Below are 15083 nucleotides of genomic sequence, written 5' to 3'. Positions count from 1 at the left end.
AGGCAAGAGAAGAGCATTGCTACAGGAAACTGCTACGCCTTTGAGCAGAAAGAGCCACCTAAAGCCAGGGAAGGATATCACACTGAGTGCAGTTCATCGAGAGCAGTGGTTTTCAGCCTTCCTAATGCTGTGACCCTTTAATACAGTTCCCCGTGTCATGGAACATGACTGTTCTGCTACTGTTATGAATTATAACGTAAATATCTGATATGTGACTCCTGAAGTGGTAGAGACCCACAGATTGAGAACCAATGCCCTAGAGCAATGCCTCTAGATATTTCTAGAAGGAACCCTAGCAGTATCACTCCTGTTTACTGCTCTAACTGGCAGAGGGACCTGTGAGAATACAGCTGATAAATGAGGCAGACTAAAGTCTTGCCATAGCTGACTTTATTCAGAGCATCGGACAATCAGTGCTCTGCGGGTTTAGATGAGTCACGTGAGAAAAGTGTACAAACAAACAATATCCAGCTAATGAATAACCAGAAGTAAACTCACTCCTACCGACTACACCTGGGAGAGGCACAAAAGCATAATCCAAGAACAGTTCCGCTCAGAACTGAAGGCTCCTGTCTTGTTTTCTTGGAGTTTTCTCAAAAGCACTCAGAAATTCCCTTGAAGGGCTCCATTTTTGGACCGTGTTCTGACTCTTTTCCAGATTAAAGGAACAGAAATGCTTGTGAAGTGCTGTCTTTTCTTTGAAATGCCCCCACCTTTTGTTTTTGTTGTTTTTAAATGGGAAATGCTGTTTTCCATCTTGCACCCTTCTCAGGTTTGATAGCATTTGCATATTAACATACATGACTGTGCATGGAGTTCTACTTCACTTGTCTTTCTTAGGCATGGAGGCAGACTCTTGCCTTAAAGAAGGTCTGCCTTCCTCTCCAGCTCTGGAGTCCTGCAGACTGAAAACAGACAGACCCCTATTTACCAGCAGGAGTAGTGTAGGGAGGAAGGAAACCCAGATAGCTATTTGAATAGGAGGTTGGTCCCATCCCTGGAAATGTCAGGAGCCTGGGGGGGGTGGGGGGGAGGGACTCGAGGAGGGCTTATGGAGCTCATCCAGAGCTGACTGACGTCAGAGATTCCCTGACTAAGTGATTACACAAAAGGGTAGGCCCAGGTGCCAGCTGGAGGCCATCCTGTGCACCTCACTGAAGCCTTAGCTCTGCAAGAGTGTCTTCCAGGGAGTCGCAGCAGGAGACTTGGGGAGGAATTTCGGAGTTGGCAAAATACTGAAGTGTACTATTTTAAAGATCATGCTTTATTTAACAGATATAGATGAAATGCCCACCATGTATCAGGCTTTACCAGAGAGCCCATCTGTAAAGCATTCCTGGAGCTTGCAGGAAAGAAGCAAAGGTGGAAATATGTGTAGTGCAGGGCTCCAGGTGGTAAGGTGGGCTTTTAATGGGCGAGGCCCTGAGTTCAATGCCCAACACACACACTTATACACTCACACACACACACACACACTTACTGACACACATGACACACTCACACATGCTCACAATCAACTCACACCCATATACAAACATGCAAGCATAGCAAGAACTTAAAAAATGTTTCTCACTAAATCAGACCATTATAGCTAATCTTCTCCAGGTTCCATTCTATCCTTCCATCTCACTACATAGACCCTGAGTTTGAAATGAGTATGTTTTCAGGATAAAATCTATATTCCCCAGCACTGCAGAATGTTTCAAAAGATATATTAGGGGTTGAGGTTCTAGCACAGCCATAGAGCATTTACCATAGTATGGTTAAGGCCTTTGGTTCAATTCCTAGTATAGACAAAAAAAAAAAAAAATTTTTTTTGCCTTCCAAGTAATCATAATAATAAAATCCCTATTGTTGGGGCCCAGGCATCTATATTTTCCAAAGCTAACCAGATTTGTTGTACAGCCAGGTCTAGAAAACACTTCCCAGCTAGGCAGTGGTGGCACCACGCCTTTAATCCCAGCACTTGGGAGGCAGAGGCAGGCAGAATTCTGAGTTCGAGGCTAGCCTGGTCTTCAGAGTGAGTTCCAGGACAGCCAGGGCTATACAGAGAAATCCTGTCTCAAAAAAACAAAACAAAACAAAACAAAAAGAAAGAAAAGAAGAGACTTGCCTAGGATATGCCACCACACCACCCTAGGCACTTAAATTCTATTTACAAAACCAAAACAGGTGAAACATCCTTACAGCCTAGGCCCTGGGACTGGCTTTGGTTTGCAATGCACAGCCTTCCAGCGCGTTCTTCACCCAGGCCCTTCACTCTGAGCCTCTGGGAAGCAGGCAGGCCTGCCAATGTCAAATCCTGCCTGTGTCTCGAGGGCTTTATTCTTGGTGTTCTATACAATGAAGTCACTTCTCCAGGTGTTCCAAAACCAATATCTCTTCCTCATTCTCTGTCTAATACTGCTGAAGGCCAGATTCAGAAACCAAGTCTATTCCTCTCATTTCAGATCTGTAGAGCACCTAGGTAGCTCTCAATCTGGTTGGGGGTGGGGGCAGTGTGGAAAAAGACTCTAAAGCCTCTCTCCTCATTAGTCAGAGATACTTACCTTAGTGGGGATTTGGCGTGCCCATTTGTCTAACACAGTGCAACCCAAAGCTAAAATAATTCAACACGTAACATTCTGCAAAATGGCAAAAAGGCATCGTTTTCTGTAACGGAGCCTTATGTCCCTATAGAAGCAAAAAACGTTGCACACAGAGTTTACAGTGCATGGTGGTTGCAGCTCTGAGTTGAGGTATTGCATGCCGCCTCCGTGGGCAGTGTGTGCTCTGACAGCATGTGTGGTGGAGGGATCACAGTTTTGTGTTCCAGTTCAAGGCTACAGCGAAGTCACATAATACAGTGTGGGCAGGCATTGCCAGAAACACCTTGGGCACATCACACATTTGATTTTTAATTAATTTTTAGCTGCAACACTTTTAGAAATCTTTCATTATTGCTAAATAGTCAGTGACCCTCCCACCTTCAGTGACATTACCCCGTGTGGTGTCAAACCTTGAATTTAAGAACCTTCAGTGTAAACATAAGTGATAGAGGGAATCTGACTAGCACAGGTTAAATTTAAAAGTGTGTTAATGCAGGGCTTGCAAATGGCTACGGCACCGGTTCCTGTGCAAGGCCGTCTCGGCCACATAACCTGACCCTATTTCAAGGGGAGAAGGGAGAGAATGTATGGTGTTTAGTCACAACATGGAGGGAGAAATGATGAGATACTCTTCCAGTATTCACACGATTGTGCGGTTCATCAGAGAGCACACCCCCAATGCCCCAAACAAAATGCCAACAAACGTCTTCTTTGTTTCATTGGTCTTACATTATCATAAACAGAACTGCCAACCAGCAGCTACAGAGACACAGTGCTAATCCGTCACTTCCTCAGACGCATAAGCTCTGCAAATTCAAAGAAAGGATCTATGGGAATCGATCACAAAATTAAATTTCCAGCAGAGAGCATCGGAAGCTTTAATATTGCTTATAAACTGTAGGCGGCTCGCCCTTAGAGCAAACATAGATGCAATCCTTCCGAAGGCCCAGGGGTTAAGCGAGTGCTATGACTCATTTCCTAGCTGCTAGGGTCCAAATCAGCTACACCAAGTTATATAATCAGGAATCACATTGATGATTTTCTTTACCATGAACCAGAAAACAGAAAGCTTTCTGTGAGCACAGACTCAGCCCTGTCCTCCAGACAAGCCTGCCACGGCCAGGCAGGCCTAACTGTCAGTAGTGGATCATAGTGGCCAAATTAATCCAGGACGTCCCTGTAAATAGGGCTTGGCTCTGAGCCACTTCTGGCCTTGGCCCCTGATCTCTCTGCTCTGGAGATGACAGTGCTCTTCACCCATCCTCTCCTCCCTCCAAAGGCTCTGTCCTCTCTTTTATTTAAAAACAAAATGGTTCTGAACAAACCAAACCATGTGAGGCCAGACACAAACTCAGAAGGCTTCAAAGACCAGACCCTGTATGGAATGCATTCGCACACAAACCTTCTACAAATACACAAAGGCCAAGAAAATTCTATAGGAAAATTTATCCCACCACGGGCAGCCAGTGAATGAACTGGCGAGTCTAGTCTTTCGGGTGATAAGACGGCGGTTTGGCGTGTCAGGATGAAGGTTGGTGTGTGAAGTCGACAGACCCAGGCTTGAAGCCTGGACTCCCTGTCTAAGTGGGCGAGTGACCCTGGACTTATTAGCGAGTTTCTCTGCACACGTCTTGGTTTCACATGAAGAGAGAGATGACGTCACCACATACACAGGGCCACTGTGAGAAACAAATTGAGAAGAGGAAGAGAATGCACAGCCATCAGCACACGCTGAACGTTTCCATTCCCTCTGACCCAGAAAGATGGGGAAAGATCAGCTCCCTCCAAAACCCGAGAGATTAAATCTTTGATGGTGGGATTTAGGTTACTGGGACAGTTAATCTTGCCAACCTAGTAGGATTTAAAATCACCATGGAAACGTATGTCTGGATGAATCTCTGAGAGTGCGTCCAGAAAGATTTAATAGAGCAGGAAGACCCATCCTGAATGGGGGAGGCATGGTCTGATGGGAACAGGTCTTAAGACCGTGTGCAAAGGAGACTGGGACTAAGCACCAGCACTCACCTCCCCCTGCTGCCTGATGTTGAGAGAGAATGGGACTAAGCACCAGCACTCACCTCCCCCTGCTGCCTGGCATTGAGGGAGAATGGGACTAAGCACCAGCACTCACCTCCCCCTGCTGCCTGGCATTGAGGGAGGATGGGACTGAGCACCAGCACTCACCTCCCCCTGTTGCTTGGCATTGAAGGAGACCGGGACTGAGCACCAGTACTCACTTCCCCCTGCTGCCTGGTGTTGAGGGAGAATGGGACTAAGCACCAGCACTCACCTCCCCTGCTGCCTGGCGTTGAGGGAGACCAGGACTGAGCACCAGCACTCACCTCCCCCTGCTGCCTGGCATTGAGGGAGAATGGGACTGAGCACCAGCACTCACCTCCCACTGCTGCCTGGTGTTGAGGGAGACCGGGACTAAGCACCAGCACTCACTTCCCCCTGCTGCCTGGTGTTGAGGGAGACCAGGACTGAGCACCAGCACTCACCTCCCGCTGCTGCCTGGCTTTGGCAAACCCTGGACCTTGCCTTCTGTGCCTTGATTGACTGATCGATCCTTTAAGCTGTGAACCAAAATCCAACCCCTCCTTTCTGTAAGTGGCTTTGTCTGTGCCCAGGAAAGCAGAGAGAAGGCGCTGCCTTCCGCGTCAGAGAAGCTTCGTTTCACCACGGGCCACAGTGAAGGCAGAACCATTAGCCGTGCTGAAGCCATGATTAGGAAGGCGTAGCCCTACACGGGATGCTCGGGATGCTCGTGTCTCTGTCCTCACCGAGGCTCAGGAGCAGTGAGGAGGGAGCAGAGAGACTGCAGGAAGGATGGGGACCAGTGCTGTGGACCCGGAGGGAGCCTCGGCTGCCTATAGGAGCTCAAGCCAGCCCGCACCCCAGTGTAGATGAGGAGACTTCCTGATGCCCACCCCTGGCTGAGGAGCCGTTGAGCGCTGATGGCTGCCGCAGAGTGGAGAGTCCTTTTTCTTTGAGTGTGGCCATTGGGAGGTGGCCCGTGACCCAGGGGTGGCCCCACACTGGTGCCCATAGGGGTAGCGCCAATTGGATTTGGTGGGTTCTATATTTTTTAAAGAAGAAGAAGAGGGGGAAGAAATAAAATTTGAAGAGGATTGTGTTGGGGGAAAGGTGAGAGAGGGGTGCAGAGATGGCTGTAACCAAGATACACTGTGTACTAATAGGAAATCCTCAAAGAATAAACAAACATCTGGGAGCTAGAGAGATGGCTCAGGGATTAAGAACGCAGACTGCTCTTCCAGAGGTCCTGAGTTCAATTCCCAGCAACCACATGGAGGCTCATGACCATCCGGCTCCAGACCATGGGATCCGATGCCCTCTTCTGGTGCGTCTGAAGAGAGTGACAGTGTAGTCATATGCATAAAATAAATAAATGTAAAAAAATAATAATACACATCGAAGTCAGGCGGTGGTGGCACATGTCCTTAACCCCAGCACTTGGGAGGCAGAGGCAAGCTGATGTCTGAGTTCGAGGCCAGCCTGGTCTACACAGTGAGTTCCAGAACTGCCAGGGCTACACAAAGAAACTCTGACTCAAAAAATTAAAACAAAACAAAATAACGCAGCTCCGAGCCAAGCATGGTGTCCCACACCTTCATTCCCAGCACTTGTGTGACAGATGCAGGCAGGTCACCATGAGTAGAACAGCCAGAGCCACAAGATGAGAGCCTGTCTCAAAAACAAACAAACAAGCAAACAAACAAACAAACATGCCATGCAGCTGCAGACGAGATGTAGCGTCGTGGTAGAGAGCTCGCTCTGGTTTTCATCATCGGCACTGCCACTTACTTAATTAGAGACGTGGCTCTCGGGGTGAGTTCGTTCTAAGCTCGTCTGCGAGAGCCCGTGAAATGGGAGGACATGTTGGCGTTTTAGAATGTTACCCAGTTATATTCACTGAACCCCGAAAGGACTGCCAGGACTTGGAGCCTGCGCTCCGTTGCCAGGATTTTAATAAACTCCCAATGCGTGATAAATCAATGAAGAGTTATTTCAGGTACCTAGTAGCAAGGAGACGTGATCGCGCGTTACGTCCTGTATCTCTTGGTGGACTCTATACTTAGTTGCTTTTAATATTGATTTCATTTTACTGTGTTAAGATGCGAGCGTACATATATATTATGGGAAGATCAAATATGAGCAAGCCAAAAATGTGCTTGGAATGTTTCCTGACCATCTTTAAATGCCTTCTTTTTCTCTTTGCCTCAGTATTTGACCGATTAAGCCTTAAGTTGTTCTGTCCAACCTCACAGCCCAGGATTTTTTTTTTAATGTAATTGCTGTAATACAAAGAAGGCATGAGTAAGCAGCGGAAGAATGGAGCCGCCTTCCAATCCTTTCAATGAGAAAATTCCCAGAAATGTGGGAAACTGCCGGAAATGCCTGGTTAATGTGACTGGTTGTGCATATCGTGTCGGGCTGAAAGCCAGCGTGTTCCCACTGGTTCCCACTGCCTTGTGGCAACTCCACTCTGGATAGCCAAGACAGCAGACTTGAGAGAGACCCAAGGATGCCCAAAGCCCCTTTCTCTCTAGGACTGTGCGCCTTCTTGGTTAAGAAGGCGGCTATGATAGGGGAGGTAGACTTCACCCTTCCCGTGCTTGGCATTACTTGAATTACAGATTGTCACCTCCTGGAGGCAGCACTTAGAATATCCTTGTGTCTGTCCATTTGCCACCTTACAAGGTCGTTGTGGCTAGCCCTAAGGGGGCACCCCGTGAAGCCAGCTGAGTTGGTCCAGACATCAATAGCTTCCAATATCAATTATCACCATTCTAATTTGATTACGCAAAGCAGAATAATCATTCCACTGACTAAAGTCAGAAACAACATTTGGAATGCAGCTTGTCCTTGCAAATCTTCCCCCACAGGACGGATGGCGTGACACTTAGGTGGATTTTTCCCAGTCCAGCCTGAGGCCTCTGGAATTCAGAGGAATCTGCTCTGGGAGGAATTTGTTGCCATGCAGAGAGAGTTTAGGTGCTTTCTGCTTCCGTTTCGGTGCTGGGAGCTGTGACAAGCAGGAAGTTCAGTCCTTACTGCTACACACACACTTCACCAAGAACTCTGGAACAAAGCCACTTCCTCCATCCTTCTTAAGAAAAAGAAGATACTGGAACGCAAGCCAGCCCAGCAGTCACATTCTCGGGATGCTTAGGACCATTGTCACCGTTCCCAAGACTCAGAGCGCGCACAAGAAGTGGGAAGAAGCCTGTGGTTACCCTCTCCTCTGCTTGGTCTCTGGGAGCCTGGGCCCTTCCAAGTGTTGCCCTGCCAGAGTGCCCAGATAAGTTCATCCTTTTGGTAACACACACACACACACACACACACACACGCACACGCACGACTGCACACACAAATACATACTCACACATATACATGCATACACACACACACCACATGTACATAAACACAAATGCCCACACATAAATACACACACTCACACATACACATGCATACACACACACCACATGTACACACTCACAAATGCACACACATATACTTACACACACACACACACACACTCAGGCATGCACACACACAGGCACACCATGAAGAGCTGTGATCCCTGTACCTTTCTCTCTCCTCTGAACAGCAAATTTGCTGTGTCATGTGTGTGTGTGTGTGTATGTCTGTGTGTCTGTGTGTGTATGTGTCTGTGTGTGTATGTGTCTGTGTGTGTGTCTGTGTGTGTGTGTCTGTGTGTCTGTGTGTGTGTCTGTGTGTGTATGTCTGTGTGTCTGTGTCCTGGATGCAGCTGTAAATGAATGATGAACCATCTCACCTGTCAGTAAGAGCACACAGGCAATGAAAATAAACACTTTGGACAGGAAAGGGGAACCTGGTCCTCAGCTCACATGGTGGAAATTGCAATTCTGGAATTGCATGTCCAGAATAAACAAACCCCTTTGTCTTTTCTATGAAAAAGAAGGGTTGTTTGTTTATTATGTACAGTGACTGTTTTGGAATCCTTTAGGAAGAGAGAGAAAGAGACAGACAGACAGACTACCCCAGCTATATAAAGCTTTTAGGTTTTGAGTTGGACAGTCACAGCTCCACGTGTGTGTAGCCAGTTCATTATTAAAAGTCATTTCTTATGGCACGGTTTATAATTTGCCACAAAATGATAACAAGGATGCCTGGATAAATTAATTGGAAAGTTCTCCTGAGGTAGTGCTGGTAATCTGTTAAGGCATTTGTCTTAAGAGAAACTCTCAGTAGAATTTATCAGTAAATTGCTTCATATATCTTCAGTATTAAATTATTCCCCCATTAAGAAAATTATAATTCTTCCCTTCCTAGTAATGAAAGAAAAAATGAAACTATCTTCAAACTATTCTAGCTTGGCTGCTGGCCCTTATGTCAGTAATTTCTGGAATGCCCTCTCAGAAGCTCTAATGAATACAGCTCAGGAAAGGGTGATTAAGAAAAGAGTGAGGAAAAGCAGAGATTAGAATTTCAAATAAATGCCATCATCAACTGAAGAAAACTCAAGTAAGGGCCAAAGAAGGAGAAGCCTGCTCCCTGGAGGAAGTTGATGGGGGAGGGGGAGGAAGTCTGGTCTCAGATTGGCACTTTCTCAACTCCACTGCCTTGGAGACTTGGTGTGTTCCCTCGCTGGTAAACAAGGAGCGGGCAGTGATGACGGTCCTTCTGTCCGGTTGTAACCCTTGGCACATGTGAGTCAGATGGACAGGTGGGTGATATGCCCACCCCGCTCAAGTGGAGAGGAGATCCTAGTGAGGCCTCAGCTTTGTGGTCTAGCCACGATACTTCTCTTACAGTGAGTCTTATGTTTCCCTTCTCTGTGGATAGAGAATACACTGAGTCATCTGTTTACCTAGACTAAAGCTGCAAACCCAACCAGCTGCTGTCTGGTTTTCAATAATGGTGGAAGGACCCTGCCTCAATGTACTGGGGCCAAAACCTGCTCATGCTTCTCCCTAGTGCTTGGGGAATTAAGTCAGTGAGCATAACGGGGTTTGCTTATGTGTATCTAGGCTTGCGTGGGAGCAGTGGCCATCACATACTTTGTTTTGAGGATCTCTTTGCGGCCTTCAGTCACTGGGCCTCTAGTAAGCCTTGCTGCTGTCTCAGCTGTTAAGGTTAAGAAGTGAGCTGACCAAGAGAGATTGTTTTAGTAGGGCAGAATTGGTTTAAATCTCAAAATGGATCAAAGGACTTAATGCAGCGCCTACAACTTCATAACTACCAGCGGAAATCATGGAGACACTTCAAATAGAGACGCAGACAGGCTAAGGAAACTCATTAGCTCATCAAAAAATAAAAAGATGTGAAAGTAGAAGGCAGACTAGTTGGAAAGAGAGAGGTCGGGAGTGGAGAGAGCAGGAGAAAGTAAGTGGGGAGAGGTAACTACAGCCCAAACATATTATGTCCATGTATAGAAATGCCAAAATGAACCCCGTTGTTGTATGTCACTGTATGCTAATAACACACTAAAATGGAAAACTTGAGATTTGGTAAGTATCGAATGTGTATCCTGGCACCCCATTCTACTCGTACTGTAGTGTAACTACCTACTTTCAACTGTGATCCATAGGAAATTTGGGCCTTGAGTTTAACGTACACAGAATTTCAGATTGTGTGTGTGTGTCCGTGTTCATGGGCACCTCTCACCGACCATTCTGATGGCTGTAATAATCTGTCTTTCCTAAGACCAGGGCAGCCATGTTTTCTCAGCCAAGAATATTATCAAACTTCTAGCCAGATTTCTGCATCTGACTGTTTTATGCTCTGCTGGTATATCTTAGGAGCATAAGCCAGAACACAGGTAAGTTTAAAGCCTTAAAAACAGAGACAAACACAAGCCTTAAGAGAACGAGACCACGAGTTCACTGCTAGGTCAGGTTTCTGGTTCTGAGTGACTAGAGGTGACATCAGAAGCCTGAGCTGCAAAGCAGTCTAAGGTGGCCTTTACAGTTCTGTGTCCCACCACCCTACTGCCTTCCTCCCTGTGCGTGTGGGAGCCTCCACTTCAGCCTGCTTTGTTTGCTTTTATAGATCATGCAACAGATGAGTGACCATCGTTATGACAAGCTCACTGTACCCGACGACATGGCCGCCAACTGTATATATCTAAATATCCCCAGCAAAGGGCATGTCTTGCTGCACCGAACCCCAGAAGAGTACCCAGAAAGTGCAAAGGTAAAAATGCCCTCTGTCCTGCAGCTAACCTCTCTGGGGACCTTCTCATGATGGGACATCCTTTTACTGTACAAATCAAAACACTGACAGTGGAAAGGACCCTGATAGCAAGGGAACAGTTTACTGGCTTTTTCTCTCTCATGCAGTAGGTCAGTCATGCACACACGGTGGCCGGGGGTAGTGCTACCTGCTAGTTGGGGTTTCTCACATGAGAACTCCAAGGGCTGTGTTAACTGTCAGAATGCTGGCTTACCAAGCACAGAGCCCTGAGTGGGACCCTCAGCAGCAAGCACAAGCAGGGTATATCCACATACACCTGCCATTCTGTCTCTTGAGAGGCAGAGGGTTAGAAGGTCAAGCCCGACCTCAGCTCTACAGCGAGTTCAAGGTCAACCTGGGCTACACAAGACTCAGTCTCCAAAAACTAAACATGGAATAAAAATATCTCCTCCGTCTGTGCTCCAGGGCTAAGTGTGCTTCCTTCATGAGCTACCATGGGTATGAGAGAGAGAGAGAGAGAGAGAGAGAGAGAGAGAGAGAGAGAGAGAGAGCATGCCAGTGCATTCGAAAGCCTAAGGACAATATTGGATCTTTCTTCAGATACCAGCCACTTTTCACTTTTTGGGTTTTGTTTTATTTTGTTTTTGGTTTGGTTTGATTTGGTTTGGCTTGGTTTTTTTTTGAGACAGGTCTCTCAAAGGCCTGGAATTTACCAGGTTCACTAGGCTGAGTCACCATCAACTCCTGGGATCACAGCACAGGTCTCCGCTGCTCCGGTGCTTGCTGTGGTCACAAGTAGGCGTCACCACACCCAGCTTTTTCTACAGGAGCTCTTAGCTAAAAGCTCGGGTCCCTCTGCCCTCAAGCCTTCACTTTCCTCCTCAAACCCTCTCTCCTACCCTTGCTCTGCTTTTTGCACGGGCAGCACTACATTAGACTAGGTTTGTTCTCCAACTGTGGCCGCTGTTTGTACCTGAGCAGGGAGTCAGGGGACCGCAGACGTCATTTTGTTCTCTTACCATAGTAGAAGTGTGAACCTGAGGGCAATGTAGGACTCCCAGTCCTAGACACAGATTGCAGTAGCTCCTCGATGTGCCAGGGTTGTTAACAATGCAGGTTCCTGCCCCCTCCCCCCACCCCCATCCCCCCACCCCCATCCCCCCACCCTGCCCAGCGCCTACTCCACAATCTCAACAAGCTGCAAATCCACAGACCCCACTTTGAGGACTTCATGCCACTTCAGCCTCGTGGATCACCTAGCAACGGAATATCATTAACTGCCTCTCAGTTCAGCCCGTGTCCATCAACAGTAGAGTAGCGTCACTAACGCCCTTGTTCGCCAAGGGTCTTTCTGGGCCAGACGCCGGGCTGAGCAGTTCCTGAGCACAGCCCTATAGTGGTAGCAGCCCCGCCCTCCAGAGAAGCGAACGAGCTTGGAAGGAAAGCCACTTCACTGAAATGGCGGCCGCGGAGCTGATTGGCCTGGATTCGGAGCCCAGCTCTCTCCTGCACCCCGACCAGTGTGCTGAGTTTTATGGAAGGCAGTGTTTCTGAAAGATTCAGGCCGGGTTGTTTTTAAGCATCATTATCAAGTAATTTTGTTTTTTAAAGTGTGTTTTTGATCACAGGGGGAGAGAAAAAAATCTGTGGACAGTTAATTGGATGTTTTGACACATACTTTCCATTACGGTTGGAAGATGCAATAAAATTCACACCTATAAACACAGTGTGCCCGGCAGCACGCACTTAACTTACACTCTGTCTCATTTTTCTGGTAGAGTTGGTCAGGAAAGGAACATGAAAGTGTAGTTGGGAGTGTGTCGAAGCTAAGGGAGGGGTGGGGATGTTCAGACCAGCGCACAGCCCTGGGGTTTGATTAGCACTGGATTCAGGAAGGACAGTGGCAGACAACTCCAGCGACAGTCTCATTGGTGACTGTCCTTCATTTGGAAGAAAAGTATAGAACTAGAGGTCAGCCACTTGTGGCCAGCTCTGGGGTGGGTGTGGCTAGGTGTGGCCTTGAGCCTAAATGACGGAGAAGCATGGATGCGTCAACTGAACGACTTCTCTGTCTCTGAGGGTGATGGAATCGGCCAAGATGTAACTCACCTTCTCCTCTTCCGTCCTGACTCCCACTGTCTCGCAGGTTTATGAGAAACTCAAGGACCACCTCCTGATCCCCGTGAGCAACTCGGAGATGGAGAAGGTGGACGGCTTGCTCACCTGCTCCTCTGTTTTTATTAACAAGAAGACAGACTCCTGAGCCAGAGAGCCCCTCCCCTGTGGCCAGCAAGTGGCCGAGGCCAGGCCGATGGCTCCGTCCCATTGCTCCTGTTTCCTTTGACAATCTACTGTGCCACTGTGCTACTAACTCTTGTTTACAAAAAAAAAAGAAAGAAAAACTAATTCCAATTTTAATCGCCTCATTTCCCACACCCTCCTTTTCCTCACAGTGGTACCTAACCTGTGCTTTTGCTAAATGAATTAAGCAACCTAGGAAATGCAGAACTAACAATCGTTTGGAATGTGATTGATAGTGTGGAAGCCCTCACTTCAGTGTTTGTGTTATTAGTATGGGAATAATTTAGCTGCAGGGCGTTCTGAAGACTGTCTTCCTGACCAGCCAGATAAGCAAGGGGCTTTCTTTCTCTTTGTCATGAATCGCATTTGGTTCCTGTGAAATTCCCTAGAAGATGGATGTTTCCCATTCCCCTCTCTTCTCACCTCTAAAAACCTTTCTTCAGGCTCTTTCTGAGGCCTTCCCGGCTTCTTTCATGATCACCTTGACCTTGGATTTACCCAAGCTCTTGCATTCTGCCTTCACGAAGGCCCCCTGTGTGCCCGCCTCTTTGTCCCACAGCCACTTCTCCAGCACCACCATCAGCAAAGCAGAGAGGTTGGTAGGGAGCAGGAACCTCACAGAGGCACAACCTGACAGGCTTTCACATTGCCACACCTAGGAAGGTAAATCCAGCCTCAGGTGGTTGATACAGGATGTTAGCTACAGAAGCCTAAAACACCCCATGGGTACATCTTAGAGAGACTGAGTCACGTGCCATGATTTTGCCTCCTGACTGATCCTGCAGCTTGGAGGGAAGCCTTTCTCCACTCCACCATCTCCCCTCTTTTCAGCTTCCTTCTGACTCACCGTCTATCTACCCCCTTAGAATCATCATGACCTTGAAAAAGTCATTTCCTTTAAAAGAGGCAGAGCATCTAAGAGAATTGTTGCTGGTCTGGGGAGGGCCAGAGGGAGCCGCCTCCACCCAAGGCCGAGGAGCGCAATCAGGAAATGGTTCCTAAAGTCAGCCTCAAACAATGTCTGAGTCTCCTGTGAAATAGCCATGAATGTTTACTGTGGAATTCAACTGAAACTTCAGGTTACACAACTCTGAGCTGGCACAGGTCTCTCAGAGAGCAATGCCACAGCAAAGGAAGAGAGCATGCCTGTTTTAAGAAGCTGACACAGGCCAAGGGCGTGCTACTTCTCAAGGCACGGTGACCCAGTGAGGCAGGCATGTCCTCAAACTTCTGGTCACTTCTACCTTTGCTGCATTGCCTGCAGTTTGTCATTCAGTATTTAAAGTTGAGGAAACAGAGGCAACGTCTTTATCTGTCTCTCCTTACCTCTCTCTGCGATCAATGTTTCTTATAATGAAGGCAAGAGAGACGGGCCTTGACTGCATTCCCCTCAGGGGATAGAAGGGAGAGAATCAAGGCATCCTTTGTCACTCTTCTCTTACTTGCCAATCTTTCTGAAGAAATCTCCATCTCTTCCTTGCTATCTAACCTTCGACTCATAGCACATGCAAATATCTAATTCTGTACACCCTGTGAAGAAACCATAGATAGCACATCTGCTATCATATTTCACAGTGTATCATAGGTGAATAATTATGTCTTTTCCAGGGCAAATGAATGTGAGTCAGTTGCCTAAATTAATAAAGATAAATTGTTCTCAGCTATTGTAGTTGCCTTTGGGGGTTGGATTTGACCCTATACTAACAAAGAAAAAACAAATCTCCTTGTAAGAGATGACCATCTCAAAATCAAGCACAGGAAAAACAGCCCACTGTGTGAGAACCAGCATGGAATTGTCACTGACGTCCCTTCTACCGTCCTGGTTACAGAACCGGCCTCTGTTAAGTTCCGTCAGTTAGGAGTAAATAGATTTTTCATGGTGACAGTTTCTTCTACCAAAGGTGGTTTTGCAGTTCCCCTTTCCTTCCGGTTCCTCATTCCTTGTTTGTCCTGAGAGGCTGACTAGAGTGGCTGCAGTGACTGCTGCTCTTC

The 15083-nt window shown here is 47.3% G+C and overlaps 1 protein-coding gene across 2 annotated transcripts in view; it reads left to right on the top strand.

Annotated features, from left to right (window-relative positions):
- The window catches only part of Ddah1 (dimethylarginine dimethylaminohydrolase 1), a 226892-nt gene extending 212141 nt beyond the window's left edge, over positions 1-14751 (top strand). For both annotated transcript variants that reach the window (XM_052179015.1, XM_052179014.1), the window contains exons 5-6: positions 10647-10790; positions 12937-14751. In XM_052179015.1, the coding sequence (XP_052034975.1) occupies positions 10647-10790; positions 12937-13053 (261 nt within the window). In that variant the 3' untranslated portion in view covers positions 13054-14751. The remainder of the gene's footprint in view (positions 1-10646; positions 10791-12936) is intronic.
- The last annotated feature ends 332 nt before the right edge of the window (positions 14752-15083 follow it).

Source organism: Apodemus sylvaticus, chromosome 4 (assembly GCF_947179515.1).
Source record: "Apodemus sylvaticus chromosome 4, mApoSyl1.1, whole genome shotgun sequence".
Classification (NCBI taxonomy): Eukaryota; Metazoa; Chordata; class Mammalia; order Rodentia; family Muridae; genus Apodemus; species Apodemus sylvaticus.
Note: the sequence above shows the minus strand (reverse complement) of the source record. Positions and strands in the feature narration are given on the sequence as shown.